This window comes from Saimiri boliviensis, chromosome 19 (assembly GCF_048565385.1).
Source record: "Saimiri boliviensis isolate mSaiBol1 chromosome 19, mSaiBol1.pri, whole genome shotgun sequence".
Classification (NCBI taxonomy): Eukaryota; Metazoa; Chordata; class Mammalia; order Primates; family Cebidae; genus Saimiri; species Saimiri boliviensis.
Window position 1 is genome coordinate 10,800,372 of NC_133467.1, and position 20,539 is coordinate 10,820,910.

The following is a 20,539-nucleotide window of genomic DNA, read 5'->3' on the forward strand; positions in this document are numbered from 1 at the left end:
AAGCAGAAAGGTGAGAAGTCCAACTAGAGCAGCAAATTAGTCATCTCAGTTTGATGAATCCTGAATATGATGCTCTTCCTGGAGGGGCTGCATTATGACAAAGTCACCTGAGGGTTCCCGGATTACCACTGTTGCTTTAACACCACGTAAGCAACACACATGTCCCCTTGAAGAGCAGCAGATATAAACCAAATGATGAAGCTATTACCAGCGTTCTACCTTATGCTAAGAGCCAGAAGTCACTATGGAGTGAGCTTGGTTAGCCAGAAACCTTCCCCCAAATGCTGCAAATTCTAGTTAGGTCACAGTTGACTCTCTGATGCAAACTCTTTGACCAACAGATTGAAGCAGCTGTGAACAGAAAATCAACACGGATCATGATGGGATGTGTTGGCTCACGCCTGTAATCCCAGCACTTTGGAAGGCCAAGGCAGGTGGATCACCTGGGGTCAGGGGTTTGTGACAACCCTGGCCAAAATGGTGAAACCCCATCTTTACTAAAAATACAAAAATTATCCAGGCGTGGTGGCACAACCCTGTAATCCCAGCTACTCAGGAGGCTGAGGCAGGAGAATCCTCTGAATGCGGGAGACAGAGGTTGCAGCGAGCCAAGATTGCACCACTGCATTCCAGCCTGGGCAACAGAGAAAGTGAGAATCCATCTCAAAAAAAAAAAAAAAAAGAGGACTGGTCTTAAGATTTTAAGATTAAGATATTTTGGTTTTTAAAAATTTTTATGCAGTCATGGAAAACAGAAACTCTGTGGACATTCTTTTATCACCTCTCATCAGTTTTCGTTTTTCCAACATGGTAGAATGCATCCTTGCTACCAAGCCCTCATCTTCCCCTGCATCTGTGTCCTTTGCACCGTGATTTCAGAGTTCCTCCCACTAAAACTGGAGCCTATTTCTCTGCCTCATGTACTTATGTAGAATGTGGCCACATGATTGCTTGAGCCAATGGAATGTTGGTAGATTTGACTCAAGTAAAGGCTTGATGTGTGCTTGTGAGCTGGACTTGCCCTCTTGCTTGTCCATCTTAGCATGCTAAGAGCATGCCCTGGGTAGCCCGTTACTCCAAAAATAACGAGAGGCAAGTGGAGCAGACCTGGACCAAATCTGTGGCCTAGTGCCAAGCCCAACTCAGATGACCCAACCAGCAAATGCATAAGAGAGATAAGGTGGTTATTTTAAGTCACTGAGTTTTGGAGAGGCTTGCTATGCAACATTATTGTGATAAATGCTTAGCTAAGACGAAATATGGCACCAAGAAGCTGACACACCTCCATCTCTGACTTTTTGCTCTAAGTTGTCCTACCTCCCCTAAATAACTTCTGTGCCATAAGATGTGGGTATAGAACAGTATTTCAAAGGTCAAACGAATACACCAAAACTGCTTAGGGCTTTTACACCTGTTTCTATTAGGAGTATGTCCCCAAACTGAACTCTTCTTTTGATGCCTGTTAAAAACATGACTTTCAAAATACCATAGAGTGATCCACTTAAAAAGAGACATTCCTTGCTGTGGTATGGCAAACAGTATGTCAGGTGCCTGCATTAGGAATTACGAGAAGGGTTGAGTACATACCTTTTTTTGAGGCTCATCAGGGGTGTCCATGGGAGTCATGGAGCCCTCCTCCGCCTCTGAGTGGTTCGACTCGCAGGACGACACGCTGACAGAATCCATGCTTTCGCCAGAGCTCCCGCTGGCAGTGGACTTGGACTGCTCCTTGGTGGAAGTGGGACTGGTGATAAAGTCAGACCCCAGAAACAGCCTGGAAAAAAACAGAATGCCAAGCATTTGGGCTGTTACAAATCTGGAATCCATGATTAAGCAAATATTTTGTGTTGATTAAGCCCTTGATGTTTTTTCAGTCTTGTGTGTTCTGTCATGATTATTTTAGGAAGACATTCACTATAAAGTTTCTAACAAATAGTAGTAAACATCTTGTCCCAAAAGATTATTTCCAACTTCAAAGAACACATAGATTATTTAGTATTAATCAAGTCTTCCTAGGTCAATGGTGCCCTACCTAGATTATTCAGCACTAATCTGAAGTCTTTCTAGGCCAGTGATGCTCTACCTTTTAATAGTCTACGGACCATGTTGGCAGGATCAAAACGCCATCACCATACCCGCATCACTTCCTACCATAAAATTATCTTCACAGGCTAAGAATGGATGGTACTGCTTTGGGTAAGAAACCGAGGAGGAAGACTTCTATTTCCAACTATCTGTGAACTATAATATCCCAAAAGCCCTTCCTCTATAAAACAGCTGGGTAAGAAATATTAAAAACTCTTTTTAGTCGAGCTTGCAAGGTAGGAAGGGAAATCCCTATAGGCCTTATGTGAAAAGGGAACTGAAAACCAGAAGCATGCGAGCTACTTCTGCAGCTGCTCGGGTGGGGGAGTGGGAGACGCCAATCTTGGCAAAATAGCGATGTGGGTTTTAATGCACACACAGGGCCCAAAGATGAGGGTTTCTGTTTATGAAAGGTGGGGAGTTTGAACCAAAACTATATAGAGCCAGGACCCTCAAAGGGCTGTACCCTTAGTAAAAAGATGGGCTGGAAAAATACCTTTCTACTAGCATAGGAAGACAGCAGGGAGCCTCTCTTCACCTGAGCATGGAAAGAAGGGAAATGTGTCCTATGAAGTCACGTGTGACCTGGGACTGTGCCTCACTCCAATTTGCTATATGTGATCTAGGAGTTAAAAACTCAGCTTTCAACTGGTGACTCCACTGGTATCAATTAGATTTTTCTTAAAAAAAAAATCTTGCTGGAGGGATATACCTTCAGCCCAGGATTCAGAGAATTCCCTGATAAATAAAGATAAACTCGTGATACAAAATTACAAAATACACAAAAGGAAATATTCCACTGAAAGAGAAAGCCAACAGGCATAATGAAAAGCAGGCTTAGACTCCTGAGAACTTCACATTTGAGAACTGTTAGAACAAAAAAATAATGTGCTTATTCATCCAACAACTAGCTGCATCTCTACCATAAGCCAAGCTACAAAATGCGTATGTTGGAAAACATTAAAGACTTAGAAGAAGAAATGGAAAACTGGAGCTCAGAGCAAGACATTCTAACAAAGGAAGAAGATAATGTGAAAAACATTTCGCTTGTAAGTGAAAAAGGTGGTGACTTAAAAACTCAGTGGAAGGATTACATAACTGTTAAAGAAAAAAATCATATACTAGATGACAGATCTGAAGAAAATCCTCAAAAATGATCATCAAAGATAAAGACATAGAAAGAACAGTGGAAAGATATGGAGGCAATAAGGAAGCCCCATACCTGTGTATGGAGCTCCAGAAGACATGGAGAGGGTGGAAAAGGCCTGCATCAGAAGAGAGAGTGGCTGAGAAGATTCCAGAACTGGTGACCATAGCAGTCTTCACACCCAAGAGCCACATCCTAAATAGGATGAGTAAGACTGAACTCTCACTTAAACTAGTGTATCAAAGACAAAAGAAATTCTTCATATTAACAGGGGGCCGGGTGCAGTGGCTCCCAAAGTGCTCCCGGGACTTCGAAAGGCCGAGGCAGGCTGATTGCCAGAGCTCAGGAGTTCGAGGCCAGTCTAGGCAACATGATTAGCTGAGTGTGGTTGTATGTGCCGGTAATCCCAGCTACTCGGGAGGCTGAGGCACGAGAACTGTTTGAAGTAAGGAGGAAGAGAGTGCAGAGAGCTGAGATCGCAACACTGCACCAGCCTAAGTGACAGAGCAAAACTCTGTCTCAAAAAAGAAGAAAGAAAAAAAAAAAAAAGCTACCTGGGTGGGAACATAAAACAGAGGAATAATAATTAAGCAGGCATCAGATATCTCAAAAGCAATCACAGAAGTCAAAAGACAATAATATCTTCAAAGTGCGGAGTGAAGTAACGGTCAGTCTTGAATTCTATACCCATCTAATATAATGCCAAGAAGGAGGGCAAAATAAAGACTTTCTCAGACTCAGACTGAGAGGACTGATTTGCCATTAACAGATGACAGTGCAAGCAGCGGTAAAAGGAGGGCAGAAGTCAGACGTAAGAAGGAACGGCATGCAAGGCAACAAGAAGTGGGCTGAACCCAGGCAAGAGCTGACGGTAAAATAACAACGATCAAACGGCGAAGATGACTGCATTCTTTATTAAATATGTTAAGAATTATGGGCTTGAACTCCAAGAGCTCAAGGGCATCTTTGCTGTGCCTCATCTCTACCCCATCATCTGCAGCCCCATTTTTCATGTCTCCCTTTTATGACCCTCTAAGCACCACAGGGACTATAGGGCTATGAGCTGAACTCTGATTCTGACTGTTTTTATGGGCATTTGATGTTTCCCAGCACTGTCTTCCCCACCTACCTCAGTGAGTCACATTGAGACACAGAAGCAGGGCTGGCACATGCCCTCGAGTGTTGTCATGTCCCCAGTGTGACACATAAAGACCTCCGTTGGATGTGGATAGCAAGGTCTCCCACCATCAGAGGCCACCACGCACGCTGCTACCTGCTATCAGGTGACATGAGACATTGTGGATGGGCTGGAACATGTGCCTTAGCAGAAAGTATCTGGAAGATAATCCTATGTTTATCTTCACAGAAGCAAAAATAATGCCATTATCTTACTACTCTATGAATTACAAGAGAGATCTTTGAAGGATGTCAACTAGTGGTCCTCCATCCATCATCTCAGAGTCTCTAGCTTTGAACTAAACTGTTCCAAGAGGAAAGGTTCTTCCATTTCTACAATTCAATAAGGTCCTGCTTTGTGAAGGTTCATTCTGGCTCAGTAGTCTGCGTCTCTGACTTTCAAACTAGGCCTAAGTACCCAAAGTTTTCTCCAACCTCTTTGGATGCACCATTAAGTGTGGGAACAGCAAAAATACATTTCCCAGATTTGTAAACATGCTAAAAAGAAGATCATGAAATCTTTTGAAAAATAATGGTATGCAAAGACTCTTGTATGTACAAGAAATAAGATGGGGGCATATGGCGTGCTTTCATAATAGATGCCCAAACTCAACTGCAGATACCAACAGTCATCCCAGCAAGATCTGACTAGTAAGAGACTTACTGAGTGCCCACCACACTTTGTGAAGGGCACAGCACCCTCGCAGTCCTGCCTTTCCTGGATTTCACAGTAAATGTTTTCACAGGACTGAACACTTGTCTGTGTCAGTGAAGAGGGAGGACCCAGGGGTATGAGAGCACCTAGCACAATACACATAGATCTCAGGCTTGGAGAGGAGTACAGAGAAGCAGTCTCATAGAAAGGAGGATGGGGAGAAGGCAGGAGGACAGAGGTAGCAGCACTCAGGTTAGGCCTGCCTGCATTGAGAGCTTTTGCTTTTTTCCTCAAGAACTTCTGACTGCCATAGTGGGTCCAGAAGCTCCCAAACCCTTCTGCTGCCTCAGTTAGCAGAGTGAACACCTGGCACTGGCTGCCTCTCTAAACTCCTCTATCAGGGAGCTGTTTCCCTGTGCACATGCCAGCCTTACCAGCTGACAAGGCTTGGTAGGGCCCTTCAGATTATCTCAAGAGTTCACTCCCTCTTATCTGCAAAGATGAAAAGACAGCAAGATACTAAGAAAAATTCTCCTCAAGAGCTGAGTCCAGAAGCTCATAAATCTAGAGTTCAGGCCAGGGCAGTCATCTGAACAAAGAGAGGGTGAGCAAAACATAGAATTATCTTCCAGATGCTTTCTGCTAAGGCACATGTTCCAGCCCATCCACAATGCCTCATATCACCTGATAGCAAGTAGCAGCGTGCATGGCCTCTGATGGTGGGAGACCTTGCTATCCACATCCAACGGAGGTCTTTATGTGTCACATTGGGGACATGACAACACTCGAGTGCATGTTCCAGCCCTGCCTCTGTGTCTCAATGTGACTCACTGAGGTAGGTGGGGAGACAGTGCTGGGAAATATCAAATGCCCATAAAAGCAGTCAGAATCCTGATCCCCGAAATACTCAAAAAGATATTAACTAATTCATTTCATTAAAAATAATGGTGGCTTTTTAGGTGCTTAGAAAGGTAGGCACTGCTTATATGTATATCTGTTTTGTTTTGTTTTTAGAGACAGGGTCTCTCTCTGTCATCCAGGCTGAAGTGCAGTGGCACAATCATATTGACGTTGAACTCCCGGGCTCAGGTGATCCTCCTACCTCAGTCTCCTGAGTAGCTAGGACTACATGCATGCACCACCACGCCCAGCTAACATTTTAAGTGATTTTTTTTTTTTTTTTGGGTGCACGATCTCACTACGTTGTCTAGGATGGTTTCGAACTCCTGGCCTCAGGCAATACAACTGTGAGCATGATAGAAAAAGTTCCTATTCTCAGGATTGCTTACATTCTACTGGAGGAAGCAGCTAACATGAAAGAGAATGAGGAGTGGACAGCAACATTGGAAAGGGTTCTCTCTGCCAGGTGCTGTGGCTCAAGTCTGTAATTCCAGCACTTTGGGAGGCTGAGGTGGGCGGATCATAAGGTAAGGAGATCGAGATCATCCTGGCTAACATGGTAAAAACCCATCTCTCCTAAAAACACAAAACATCAGCTGGGTGTGGAGGCATGAAATGCGGCATTTCTCTTGCCAACGCTCCAGGTAGTAGTCCCAGGTACTCAGGAGGCTGAGGCAGAAGAATCGCTTGAACCTGAAAGGCAGAGGTTGCAGTGAGCTGAGATCACGCCACTGCACTCTAGCCTAGGCAACAACAGAGCGAGACTCCCTCCATCTCAAAAAAAAAAAAAAAAAAAAAAAAGCGGCGGGGGGTGGTTCTCTCTTGGCACATAACATTTTTGCAAATATTTGAGGGAGCCAGCCATGAAGAAAGAGCATTCCAGGCCAGGCACGGCCAGTGCAAACGTCCTGGACACTGTTAACAGGGGGCACTGTTCTAAGAGAGGGAAGGATGCAGGTAGGTCACGTGAGGCCTAGTAAGCTAGGATGGAGTTCAGGTTTCATTTAAAAATAAAAGTTGTAGGGGTTTTTATACAAGGAAGCAACATAATCCGGTGTACATTTTAAAAGACCACCCAGCTGTTCAGTGGAGAATGAAGGGTTGGGTAAGGGGCAGCCAGAAGACAACGAAGAGGTTGCTGGAGTGCTCCAGGCAGGAGAAGAGAGGGATTCACAAGAGAGAGGGGAGGGGAGAGGAGAAGCGTCCGTCCACCGACAGAAAGAAAAACACTTTCACACATGAGCGAGGACTCTGCACTTTCACCCGGGCTCAAGGTCACCCTGTTGAATACATCTCCTCTCCCGACTCTGATGGGGCCGTTTTGGGGCCCCCGGAACCCCTAGGTGACACTCACAGGCTGAGTCTCTTCACCATGCTCTTCCGAGGCTTTGGCGAGGTGGTGCTGGTGTCGGCAGCTGCTTCAATCTCACATGACAGGGCATAGCTGAGAAAGAGAGGGGGGTCCGTGAGGTCAAAGTCAGAGAATTGAAAAACACATTTAAATTCACAGGATGTGCTGGTTTTGTTTTAGAGAAGGCTCTAATCATTCAAAGTAAAGATATAGACAAGTGTTGTTCTATCATAAACATCAGGGAGTACTGACTTCATAGGCCGGTTTGACACGCTTGTCCTATGTGCCTCCTCACTCACCTCCACTGGCATACGGATTGAGGCCATTTAGTTCTGCATGCTTCAAATGCAAGGATGTCTGCACTCTGGCAGCATCAAAAACGAACTCCCTTCTGTGACATGACAATTCTCATCCCACTGCTAGGCCAGGGGAAAGAATCTTCCTTCCTCTACTATCTCTCCTGTTTCTTCTCTACTACCTCCTTCCTGCTCCTTTGTATGTGTGTGTTTGTGCACATGCGCATGACTCAGTTTTACCTAAAGAAAATGAAGGGACTTTGTAATCTATCTAATCTTCAATGATTAGACATAGGCAATTACATTATTGATAAAGATCTATCTATCTACTGTTTATCTATCTATCTATCTATCTATCTATCTATCTATCTATCTATCTATATGTAGAGATAGGGTTTCACCATGTTGGCAAGGGTGGTCTATAAATCTTTTTAAATTGCCAAAACATCCTAAATTAAAAATGCTCTGGATTCAGACCTCTATCTGCCACGCAGATATAACTGACACAAGCACAAGAGAAATGTGTATGTGATTCGAAGTGCCTTTTACGAAAGCATGTAGCTCTAGATGGTAGATGTATTTGGTTACTGGGTAGGTGAGGAAGGGCGTCTGGCATGACACAGCCATCTTCAGAGTCTAGGCTGTAGAGTCAGGCAGAGCTGGGTTTGAATCCAAATGCTGTCATTAATTCACATTAATTCATTCTCATACTTCTCTAAACCTCTTTTTTTTTTTTTTTTTTTTTTTTTGGTAAACACTTCTTTGCTGTCAATTTCACTCTCCCTTATGATAAACTTCCAAAGAAATCCCCTGGGCTAGGGTAGGGCGGGGCAAACTTCTTCTGTAAAGGACCACATAGTAAGTATTTTAGGCTTTGCGAGCCATATGGTGTCTGTTATGACCAAACTCTGTCTTTATGGCATGAAAGCAACCATAGATGAGATGTAAATGAACGGGCTGTGTTTCAATAAAATCTTATTTATGTAGACACTGAAATTTGAATTTCAAATAACTGTTTCACGTCACAAAATATTCTTTTGTTGTTGTTGTTGTTTTTCTCCCCCCAATCATTAAAAGATGTAAAAACAGGCAGTGGGCCACATATGGCCCTCAGACCAACCTGCCAACCAGCAGACACAGGACAGGGATTGGCACGCGGGCCGGCAGGCGGGGCACTCGAGCGAACGTGCATTTTTATGTCCATCCCACTATTTTGAATCTGTTCCTTGTGTCCCGACCACACCTGAGTTATCACTGTTCCTCCAAATGCCAAGCATGGCAGGCCACCAAGCGTCTGCTTGTGTCCTCTCTTGGTCTGGAATGTTCTTTTCCAGTTCTTATGGCAAAATCTTGTTTCTCCTTTCTAGTCCAGCCTAAATATTAATGCCTTTATAGCTTCCTTATTTTCCCAGATTCTTCCCATAGGTTCTGTAGCAATTTAGTTACCCATCATATTTCAATTGCTCATGAGTCTGTCACCCCTTCTAGGTGGAAAGCTCCCTGGAAAGGTCACATCAACCAACAGGAAGGACAAACACGGTTAACAGTGGTGGTGGTGGTGGTGGTAACACTGAGGACAAGCATTCTAACAGAGCTTTCCCACATAAGATTTCGGTTTTGCCTCACAAACAAACATTTTACAGATGAGCCTCCCAAAGATAGGGAAGAACAAATGACTCCTTCAAGGTTAGAGATAAGTACGTGGCCACGCAGGAGTCTGAAAGCACAGCTTGGTGCTACCACTCAGCTTTTCCTGCCGCACCATGCACCTTGGAAAACCAAGGACCTGGAACCTAGCAGCTGCTCACTAAACAGTTGATTAAACGACCCAGCAAGGTATGAAATGCGGCATTTCTCTTGCCAACGCTCCAGTTCTGCCCTGACGAACGACAGGTCAGCGCACCTCTCCTCCTCTGTCAGGAGCTGCTGCCTCTGGAACCACTGGATGAACTTTTGGTCTGGGGTCATACAATAGCTGTTGCAGGCCGACTGTAAGAGCTTTATCTGGGCAATGACTTCAAATTCCTAAAGCAGACAGAATACCAAAAATTTTTTTAAAAGACAGAATAATAAGGCCAACCAAATATAGATCTTTTCAACATGAAAATACACCACATTAGGATAAAAGACGAAGAAAACCATCTCAGAGGATTCTGAAATACTGCTTCCTTAAAAATAAAGGCGCTGACTAACTCTTAAAAATTCTAACTCGGAATCTCCAAAGTCCTTGTATGCTTTAATTTTTAATCCTCTTTTCTCCTTGAGAAAGCAATTTGTATGAACAAAACAAGCTACCAAAGCAGCCCGAACTAGCCACTGTGTAAGGTCACGGGGGCTTTCTTTTTCTCTTTTTCATTTTCATACTTGGGATAGAAAAGTGATTTTTAAGGTTTTAAGTACTTCATAAAATATATGAAAAATTTCAATTCCTAATTATTTCTTAAAAAAGAAAGAAAACAAATACTTTAAATCAGGAAGCTCCCAAGTTTCCCATCTCCATCTTCTTCAACCTTTGCCTGCCAACAAGTTTTGGTAGGGCTGAGTATCTAAACAGTCCTGGGTCTCATAAACTTGAATGTTTAGATTTCCTGAATCCTCAGGTTTTAGTTACTATGCCAGTAAATCATCTATCTAAGTCTTTTAAAACTCACAGAAAGGCAAGTGTGTAATTATGTCAAAAATTATTTATACTTCTTCAGATGTTTCAGCAAAAAATTTTTTAAAGTCAGCAATGCGTATAAGCTTTAGGTTTAAGTTTTACAGTCAAACTTTCCAAAAGTTTAATATCCTAGTCTAAAAGGAAAAGAGATTACTAACCAGGGTTATTCTGATGTTAAAGGACAAAGAGGGGCACTGAGGGGGCAATAAGTGAATTTTCTAACATTACAGGACATGACAGAAGTAACTCAAGACCTGGCAAGATTCTCCAGCACTCAGCTTTCCATCCAGTGACCTCAGCCCTTGGTCTTAATATCCTCAAGGAATATTTACCCTCATACTAAAGAGAAAAGTACAGTCTATAAGGGACAGAAAGTTAACATTTGTCCAGGTTAGTATCTTGTTACTGATGAGCTCGGCTTGGTTTAGCTCCTCTATGCCTTTTTGGTTTTCACTTCAATGTAATTTTCTCCTGGAAGGTTCTCTGGCCCTACAAATTGGAGATAGATATCCACCTATATACTTCTCTAAGCCCCACTACTTCCGCTCACAAACACTTGTCAGGCTGTATTTTAACTTCCTATTTATTTGTCTCTCTCTCTCTCCTGGATTGTGAAATTTATGAGGGCAGGGAGCTCTGGTCTTTCTCTGCGGCAATTCCCAAACCCCTCACGTTAGGTGGACAGTCAGTATTTGTGGGATGTGAAAGTACTAAGGAACAATGAGAGTACTAGAGGGTGAAGTTATTATTTTGCTCACTCATTTTCCTTTGAGTCTTTTAAATATCTATTTAAATATACCATTTGAATACAAAAAATCATGGAAAATTTTCAAACTGTTTTATCTTGAATAGCACAGTTCAGAACGGTGCTATCGACAGCAAGACTCGAACTGATGTTGAGCACACCTTCCTATACTGACAGGAAAGGAAAAGAGTAACTACCTACACCTAAAATGAAGACTGTTTCCTTTCCTCTCTTAAACACATCCACAAGAGTTTGCCATCTCTATTAACTCTTCTATGACATTTACTCATCGGAAACCCCTTATCCTTAATAGGGTAAACCTGGTTTTTATTTTAACTGGCAAATTAAAAAACTGTTTGTATTTATGGTTGCAACATGATGTTCTGAAACATGTAGACACTGCAGAATGGCTAAATCAAGCTACCAACATATCCATTACTTCACATAGTTATCTGTGGTTAGAATATGTAAAGTCTGCTCTCTTAGTAATCTTCAAGTATACAAGACATTGTTATTAATTATAGGCGCAAGCCTGCTACCGCTGAAGCTAACTGTAAAGGAGATAAGGAGTGGGCGGGGCCAAAGGGTGGGCCTTGGCCGGTCAGGACAGGATGAGAACCCTGGCTTGGCCACCAAGAGGTTCTGGTCCAGGAACTTAACCTCTTGAGTCCCAGCTTCTCCACCTTTGAATTGAGGATGATAAAACTACCTGACGGGGCTCATGGGGGATAATGCATGGGAGCATGCCAAGCAAACTGCTATATGATAAATGGTCAGTAGGTGCCAACTCATTTTTTTCTGCCTCTACCAAAAAACTTCAGTCCCAATTTCTTTCATTTTTTTTTTTTTATGTTCAAAGGAAAACAGAAAACCACAGCCAACAACGCTACTTACCCTTCTCCTTTTCTCAAAGTTTATCAGTCCACCCTAAAAGAAATTAAAAAAAAAAAAAAAAAAAAAAAAAAAAGAGTGACCAACCAAGCTACTTGAAAACACAACCTTGTGTTGTTTGGGTCACATTAAAACAGGTCAAAGGAGCAACAAAGTCACAATTATCAATGATGCTATAATTACAGCTACTGTGGAAGAAGAGAGTCCTGTTTTGCTTTAAAAATTTTTTAATTTATTATTATAAGGCAGGATAGGCAGAAAGCCTTCTCTTGAAACGTCTGAAACCAACTAAAATAGTAATGATAAATAACTACAAATCAGGATTCAAAGACATTTACAGAACCAGTAAAGATAAAAGTTTGAGTAAATATTCCATTACACTTTTTTCCTTTACCAAAAGTAACTAAAACAGATGGTCATTGACTCATATGATTTATCAAAAGGGAAGTCATTTCTCTGTAGCATCATGAAAAGTTAGGTTTCAATTCTTCATCCCCTCAGCTCCTATTCTCAGTAGGCTGAATTTAACTTCTAAATCTCTGGTTACTCCCCAGAATTCCCCGACACTGATGGGTGTTTCCTGAGATAAGCTGAGGAAGAGGATGTGAGGAGACACAGAGGTCGGGAAATGCAAAACGAATAAACACGTCCACAACGCTGTGGCAAGTCCAGAGGCAAGTAGAGCTAAGCAAAACAACTCCGACTCTCCGATTAAGAGACAGCAAAAGCAGGCTGCCTGCATATGCAAACCAGGGGTAGGACATACCCAGATGTACAAGCAATCTTTCAATCTCATTGCAAATCTGAAATTTCTTCTTCGCTTAATATTTAATTGCTGCTACTAACAAGTTGTTTGTCTGAGTTTTCATGTATTTTCCCTTTCAGAAAAGAGGGAGATGAGGGAAGTGGGGGCGGAGAGATGGGGGAGAGGGAGGGGGAAGAGAGAGAAAAAAACACTTCACGGCAGGTAGCAATACAAAAAGAAAAGCATATTTGAAGAAACACAAATTTGACTAATTCCCTACCCCATCAAGTAGTCCTACTCAACATTAAAGTCTTATGGGTTTGGTTTTTTTTTTTTTTTTTTTTTGAGACTTTGGCACCTAGGCCGGAGTGCAGTAGTGCAACCTTGGCTCACTGCAGCCTCCACCTCCTGGGGTCAAGTGATTCTCCTGCCTCCGTTTCCAGAGTAGTTGGAATTACAGGTGCCCACCATCATGCCAGGCTAATTTTGGGGGATTTTTGTTTATTTTTTGAGATTTGGAGTCTTGCTCTGTCACCCAGGCTGGAGTATGGTGGCACAATCTAGGCTCACTGCAACCTCTGCCTCCCAGGTTTGAGCAATTCTCCTAGCTCAGCCGCCTGAGTAGCTGGGACTACAGCTATGTGCACCATACCCAGCTAATTTTTGTATTTTCAGTAGAGACAGGGTTTCACCATGTTGGTCAAGCTGGTCTCGAACTCCTGACCTCAGGTAATTTGCCTGCCTCGGCCTTCCAAAGTGCTGGAATTACAGGTGTGACCCACCACACCTGGCCTTAAAGTCTTGTTCAAACCCAAACTCACTCCTTCATAAGCCCTTTTCATCACAATCCCTCCTAAGAATTAATGGTAGGCAGGGCACGGTAGCTCACGCCTGTAATCCCAATATTTTGGGAGGCCAAGGCAGGCAGATCACCTGTGGTGAGGAGTTTGAGACTAGCCTGCCTAACATGGTGAAACCTGTTTCTACTAAAAATACAAAAAATTAGCTGGGCATAGTGGCACGCCTGTAATCCCAGCTACTCAGTATGCCGAGGCAGGAAAATCGCTTGAATTTGGGAGGCAGAGGCTGCAGTGAGCTGAGATCATGCCATTGCACTCTAGCTTGGGCAACAAGAGTAGAATTCCATCTAAAAAAAAAAAAAAAAAAAAAGGAGAATTAATTGTGATCTCCTGTGTTCTCGCAATGCATTTGTTTGAATTTCTACGACTACTATCGATCACTGCTTATTTTAATATACTATTCTTTCTACTGGATTTTGAGTCACTTCTGGTGTTGGTCTTTGGTGTTATTCTTTGTATTCCTCCTAACAGCTAGCACAGTGTCATATACCTTTGGACCCTCAAAAGATACGAACAGAAGTTAATTACTCTTCGGGATATCCAGTGAAGGCTGCAGGCCCAGTCACGCCACCCACATGGAACTCACCTCGATGTAGTCCTGCAGGGCAGTGTCAAGCATGGTCAGGTCGGTCAGGAAGGTGCCCAGGTAGGGCACGGTTCCCTGCATCACACCCTGAAGAGCAACCAGAGCAAAACTGTCTTTACTGTTATTGAAAAGTTGAAGAGTTTTAGAAACCTTCAAGCTGGAGCAAATGGATGTATTCAAGGCCTAATTGGGGGCCAGTGGTGCTAACCTCCATGAATAACATTTTTAAGATTTCTACACAAATAGGATAAAACTCCATGATCTACTGTCTAACTTTCAAAGTCATGAAAACCAAGCCTCAAAGCCAGGAGATCATGCACATCTGTTCAAAAATGTTGACTGTGGGGTTTATGTTTTGCTTTGGCTCAAATGAGAAGGATGTGTGTTCTCTTTGAGAGCATGTGGACACTCCTGGTCGTTTGGAATGGCACTGGATGGTGATGGCCTCACCACTGGCTGTAGTACCTGGAGAAATACATACCACAAGACTATGGGGGCACTCACTATTAAAATGACCCCTTGGGCTAGACTTAGTGACTCACAAAGAACAGAGGAGGGAAAGAGAAAAATAGTAACTTCTAAGGGAGAACCTAGCAAACTCTACCTTAGCCAAGTGATAAAGGTCAACATCATTCATGTCACCATCAACATGACACCAGATGTCAACGCTGAAAGCATTCATTCACTCCTTGATATGATGTGACGAGAAGGGCACCACACTCTGTGATATTCTTTCTAAAAATCCACAAGCTCAGTCTAATCACTAGAAAACAGCAGACGACCGCAGACTGTGAACATTCTACAGGGCACCTGGACGGACTCCTTAAGACCACTGAGGTCATAACAAAAAAAAACAAAAAAAAAACAAGGAAACACTGTCGTGGACCAGAAGAGACTGGGATGACAGACAACACAACACAGTGTGGTATGCCAGATTGGGAACTGGAACAGACAGAAGATACTAGTGGAGAACTGGTGAAATCCAAACGAAGTCTAGATTTTAGTTAACAGTATTATGCCAGTGTCAGTTTCTTAGTATGGACAAATGTGCTATGGTTTTAGAAGATGTTAACAAGGAGGAAAACTGTACTTCCAGCTTTGCAGCTTTTCTGTAAATCTAAAATTATTACAGAAGAAAAAGTTGGAAATGAAGGTGGAGGTACTTGTACCTACAACTGCAGGGATACACTATATTCATTTCACTAAATCTCCTTCAAAATCATCTCTCTTCACGGAGCCACCAAGGCACCAATCATCCTGAAGGAAAAGTAAAAAGGGGTCCCCATGGATCCCTTATCCTAAATCTCATCAAGCCAACTGCAGGAACACAAAGCCTCAACCAGGGCAAAGCCAGGCTGCTTGATAGGAGGCGGGCTGCTTCCTCAGCCAGACCTGCATTGTGAGGTTCATACCAAAGAGGGTTTTGTCCTTCAGGAACTCACTGTCAGCTGCAGTGTGTCCTTCCCATTCTGCGTAGAAGGTCTCATCCTGAACTAAAATAATCTACTTTTTTTGTAACAGCTATTTTTAGCTTGTCTTTGAACAACCAAAAAGTTTGTAACACTGTGAATGTTTCATAGGCTTCATGTTGCAGAAGAGTCCTATCATTCAAAAACATTTCTTATGCTCAGCTTTCCAAAGAAAGAGAAAATCCTCTTAAAGCAGAATATTTAGCTTGTCAGTCTCTAATCGCCTTCCTCTGGTCTTCTACACTTTACGCTAAAAGTCAGGAGTTTAAAATAAATAACTATCTTGCAGTCTTAAGGATGGAGGTGTGACGCTCCTTTAAATACTGAAAAATATAAAGATTTGGTTAGCCTTGGGATTAGTAAGGAGAGCTGCGTAATGACTAGAGTCATTACCTCTGAGTACAAGGACCAGTGCCCTGTGAAAAAGACACCCTCTTTCTCCTTGGTCACCTTGCATCAGAAGCTGACTACAGCAGGAAGCTCAGGAGGCCTTCAGGCCAAGGTGGAACAGCTTCTAAGTGCAGGAGTGGGTGGAAGAGACTGCAAGAAGGAGGGAAGTCTACCTGCTGTAGACTCCCCCTCACCTTCAGAAAACAACGTTTCCAGAAAACAGGATTAGCAACCCAGTGCTTAATTCCTCCTGGTCGAATGGGGGTAATCATCTCTCTCCTACAGACCTCCCAGGGCTGCTGAGAGCAAATGAGGTAGAGAATGGGAGCCGCTTTCTGAAAGCCTGGGTGCCCTGTAGACTGAAAGGTACCAGTGCCATGTGGGAGTCCAGCCACACGTGGCCCTTCTCCTCTGTGAGCTGTCAGGGAAGACAAGGGCCAGACATACCATGTCCTTCTGGAGCTGCAGCCGCCTCTGGGTACGCTTCTGGTTTTCTTTCACACTGCTATCCAGGTTTGCAAATTTTGAGGTTCCTTCCTAAGAAACAAAAGTCCACACAGAGGAAACTGATATAGGATGCCACAGTGGAGAGAAGTACAGAGGTACCTAGTTTCTCGCACACAACCCTGCACAACTCTTGCTCAGAATGCAAAATGAAGAGGCCTCCAGCAGGCTCTCATGATGCATATTATATATACTTGGCTAGCTTGTTGCAAGTTGTCCATTTATAATGAGGCTGGTGGTCTTGGATTATCTTGTTTTTGTTTCTTTTCTTTCTTTCTTTTTTTGAGATGGAGTCTCGCTCTGTCACCCAGGCTAGAGTGCAGTGGCATGATCTCAGCTCACTGCAACCTCTGTCTCCTGGGTTCAAGCCATTCTCATGCCTCAGCCTCCTGAGTAGCTAGGATTATAGGAATGTGCCACCATGCCTAATTTTTTTTTTTTTTTTTTTGGAGAGATGGGGCTTTGCCATGTTGGCTAGGCTGGTCTTGAACTTTTGATCTCAGGTGATTTGCCTGCCTCAGTCTCCCAAAGTGCTAGGATTATAGGTATGAGCCACCACACCCAGTCTTCTCCTTCCTTTGTAGGAAGATCACTTGATTTGGTTATAAAATCAATCCTCAGTACAAACCAGGCAATTCTCATAAATGAAGACATTTCTACGGATCCCAAATTAAACTCAAAAGTAATCAGATATCCTGAAAACAAAGATCGACTTCCTCTGTACATTTTGTGATTTCTCGATCTTGGCCTGAAATGGATGCCAGCATTCTGTGAAAGAAAGGGACTACTTCTGTGGCATTTCTTAGCTAAATGAAACTTTTGCACCAGAAGTTTTCTGAGGAAGTCCAGTATTGTGCTACATGACCAATCCATGAAAGCCAAACTTTCATACATCCCCAGCCACTAGTCAGTTCTTCTAAATTGCCTCTCATGTCTGGGATGCTTACAAATCAATCCTTCCTCCTGGTGCCTGAGGACACATGGCTACCCTTTCTCTCCTCCTGCCGATTTTAACAACAAACTCTTCTATGTGATGAGTAATCATGAGTTTGCTGACTGAACACTGTTTTTGGTTTTGTGGTTTCAGGGTCTTGTTAAGTTCCCATTTTCCAGGAAGTACATGAATGGGCGGCAGGCAGCGGCGGAATATATTTCACAACTCAGTAGTAGATGACTTCTGTACTAGTTTTTCCTTAGTTACTTTTTCTCAGATTTATATATTACCACAGCATGTGACCTTCCACTACTGTACAGCTGCAAAAGCATTTTTTTCAGTGGCTTGGCCTTGCTGATAGTGACAGAGCATCAACACGTTCCATCTTTCGCCAGCCTTAACTCAGGTCCCAGGTACACCACTGGGACAGAACCCACAGTGACTCATTATCTATTTAAGTTCTTTCCATCACAAATGATAATAAGGAGAACAACTGTTTAATGATCTTCTATTCATAGTCTTTTCCAGGGATGAATGAAAATAGCCTCTCCCGGACATGGACACGGTGGCGTGTGCCTGTAGTCCTAGCTACTCAGGAGACTGAGGCAGGAAGGTTGCTTGAGCCCAGGAGTTCAACTCCAACCTGAGCAACACAGTAAGACCCCACCTCCAAAAAAAAAGAAAGCAGCCTAATATGTGTGTTTCCTGTGCTAGGTAGTTGTGAGTCCTCACAAATTTTTGAGAATTTGCTTAGGGTTAGAAATCAATTCTGTCTAACTTGAATACGAGTGCCCATCTCTTTCCAGTGTGTCGGTCCTTCTGGTCTCCCTCGAGTATGTCAATCACGGGCAGAGGAATAATGTATGGGAAATTTATTGTAGACATAGCTAAAATTCCTAAAGAGGATTTCTGAAAAGTTAAAAGGCTCCTAAGAATCACAGAATAGAAGAGATGGAAGGGATCTCAAAAGAGCACTTAGGACAACCTTCTTATTAGGCAGGGGAGAGAAAGACCTGAGATGGAGAGCTCACTGATTTCATGACTTCATGATTTCATGAGCATGAGACTTCATCCCTGCTGGAGATCTAACGACTGATGAGGGCCAGTTATTCCAAATGAGATGTAACTGAAAACCCACTTATCTCCCACATATAGGAGTTTCCGTTTTTCCTTCCTCAGCCCCAAATCTCCTACTCTGCAATGTCTCACACCACCAGTCCCTCGAACCTTCCTGGAAGTTTTCATAGGCGTTTGTGACGGCATAATTCATTCTCCCCTCCTCCTTGTCTTCTGTTCTCATATTCTCTTAGTGATTCTTCTTCTTGTCAAAGTCATCCTCTTGTTTTTTGCTGTACTCATATCTTTGGAAATATTATCTAATCTCATGACTTTAATCATCACCTATGTTTGGATAAATGCCAAACCTCCCTCTTCCTCTGTCAATCTCCAACTCCCTCCTCCTCTCCTTTCGTCTCTGCCTCTGTCCTCCTTTGTCCCTCTCCCTCTCTGTAGTGCAAATGGCTTGGTCAAGTCTCACCTTTTCTTTATATCCATCTTCAGCAGAGTTCAGCTACCTCATCCATGTTGTTCCTGGGCTTCAGAGGGTCCTCTTCTACTAATTTTAGAAGGAATTTGTCTATTGGTGGCTCTGGATCCATCTCAGTAAACGTTGGTTAGCTTAAGCTCAGTATAGCTACCAGCAATTACAGCTCAAAACTGTCACACTTCTAACAGGCTCTTGCTTTGACTTTGAGTTTAGCACGTTTTGAAGTATCACTGAACATACGTCCCCATCAGGGTTGAATTTCTGGGGCTTTCTAGCAGCCCTTTGTATCAAGTCAACAAGAAAATATTCTTGCCAAGAGTCATGAGAACAAAGATTTGGTGGCGTTCTGCTTTCTCTCCTGATGTTTTGAAATTTACAGACTATAATTCACCTGCTTAGAATTACCTAGATTTCAGAAATCATAAGGACATAGCAGATTTAAAATAGTCTTTGAGAAGAAATGAAAACATTTTTAAAAACAATTAAAAGGAAAACCACAGATTTTTGCTAATTATCATGTTGCCCGGGCCGTATTATACAAGTGGCATATTACATCTTCCCAGAAGAAGAGAAGTTAGATCATTTAAAACTAAGAGCCCAGGAGTTCGAGACCAGCCTGAGAAAAATAGTGAGACTGCATCTCTACAAAAAGTAAAATAAAATAAAACTATCATATTATTATCAAACTATAAATCAGTATAAAACCAGAGCTACCATGTTAGAAACAGAGGCCAGTGGTGTTTTCTAGAGACCCTTTTGAGGACCTAAGTACCTTGATTCCATTTTTTTAAAATGTGCTAACAATTAACACTCAGAATCGTACACTTCACGTGAAGACTGATTAACCAAGATGACTGGAAGGGAACGCACAGATACCCACGGACTGCCCAAAACATTTCACTGTCATTAATGATGACGCACAGACCACATGCATTCACAGCCAAGTTGCTCATTTCTTTGGAATTTGAGCCATTTCTATAAGAAATTTAACTTAGAGTACTGGAATAACTTCTGCGTTAAGAAAGGTTTATGGCATCTTTAATGTCAAGATACAGCTTTGCTTCTGAGGCTTCAGCCAGAAGGCTGCCCCCAGGCAATGAGCTGCACAGTATTCAACTTATCTGCTTTGGAAGGATGACTCAGGGCTATTGGGATTTGAATGTGTGGCTCCAGTTAGGCTAGCTTCCTACTGCTGACAGGGAGACCATAAGCCATCTCCTTCCAGCCAGATGGGTTTCCATTTAAAGTATGCAAAGCCAGGGGGATGTGAAGCAGGGAGTAACACAATCTCAGCAATCATTGTTCAGTGTGCAGCTAATCAGGTAGTCCAAATCCAAAGTCAGGCATCAGCATATACTGCCCTGCTCGTATCACCTACTCCAAGAAAGCTAATAGTGAACATGTTGTTAAAAAGTCATGTGAATGATAAGACCCATCAATTCATGTAGCCAAACAATAATTTCCGAACACTTACTGCATGCTGGGCACTGGTTGGGCATTAGGGATACAGAGTGAAAAGATAAATACAGCCCCTGCCTGCAAGAGGCCTGCAGACCAGTAAAGAGACAGGCAATTCCAATAGAGCATGTGATAAGTGCCA

At 42.9% G+C, this 20,539-nt stretch overlaps 1 protein-coding gene across 3 annotated transcripts in view; it reads right to left on the minus strand.

The window, feature by feature from the left end:
* The window catches only part of RGL1 (ral guanine nucleotide dissociation stimulator like 1), a 279,005-nt gene that overhangs the window by 13,136 nt on the left and 245,330 nt on the right, over positions 1–20,539 (minus strand). For all 3 annotated transcript variants that reach the window (XM_074389950.1, XM_003925294.3, XM_074389949.1), the window contains 6 exons: positions 16,403–16,492; positions 14,097–14,183; positions 11,909–11,941; positions 9,514–9,635; positions 7,318–7,407; positions 1,588–1,774 (listed from right to left, as the gene is read on the minus strand). In XM_074389950.1, coding sequence (XP_074246051.1) covers positions 1,588–1,774; positions 7,318–7,407; positions 9,514–9,635; positions 11,909–11,941; positions 14,097–14,183; positions 16,403–16,492 — 609 coding nt within the window. The remainder of the gene's footprint in view (positions 1–1,587; positions 1,775–7,317; positions 7,408–9,513; positions 9,636–11,908; positions 11,942–14,096; positions 14,184–16,402; positions 16,493–20,539) is intronic.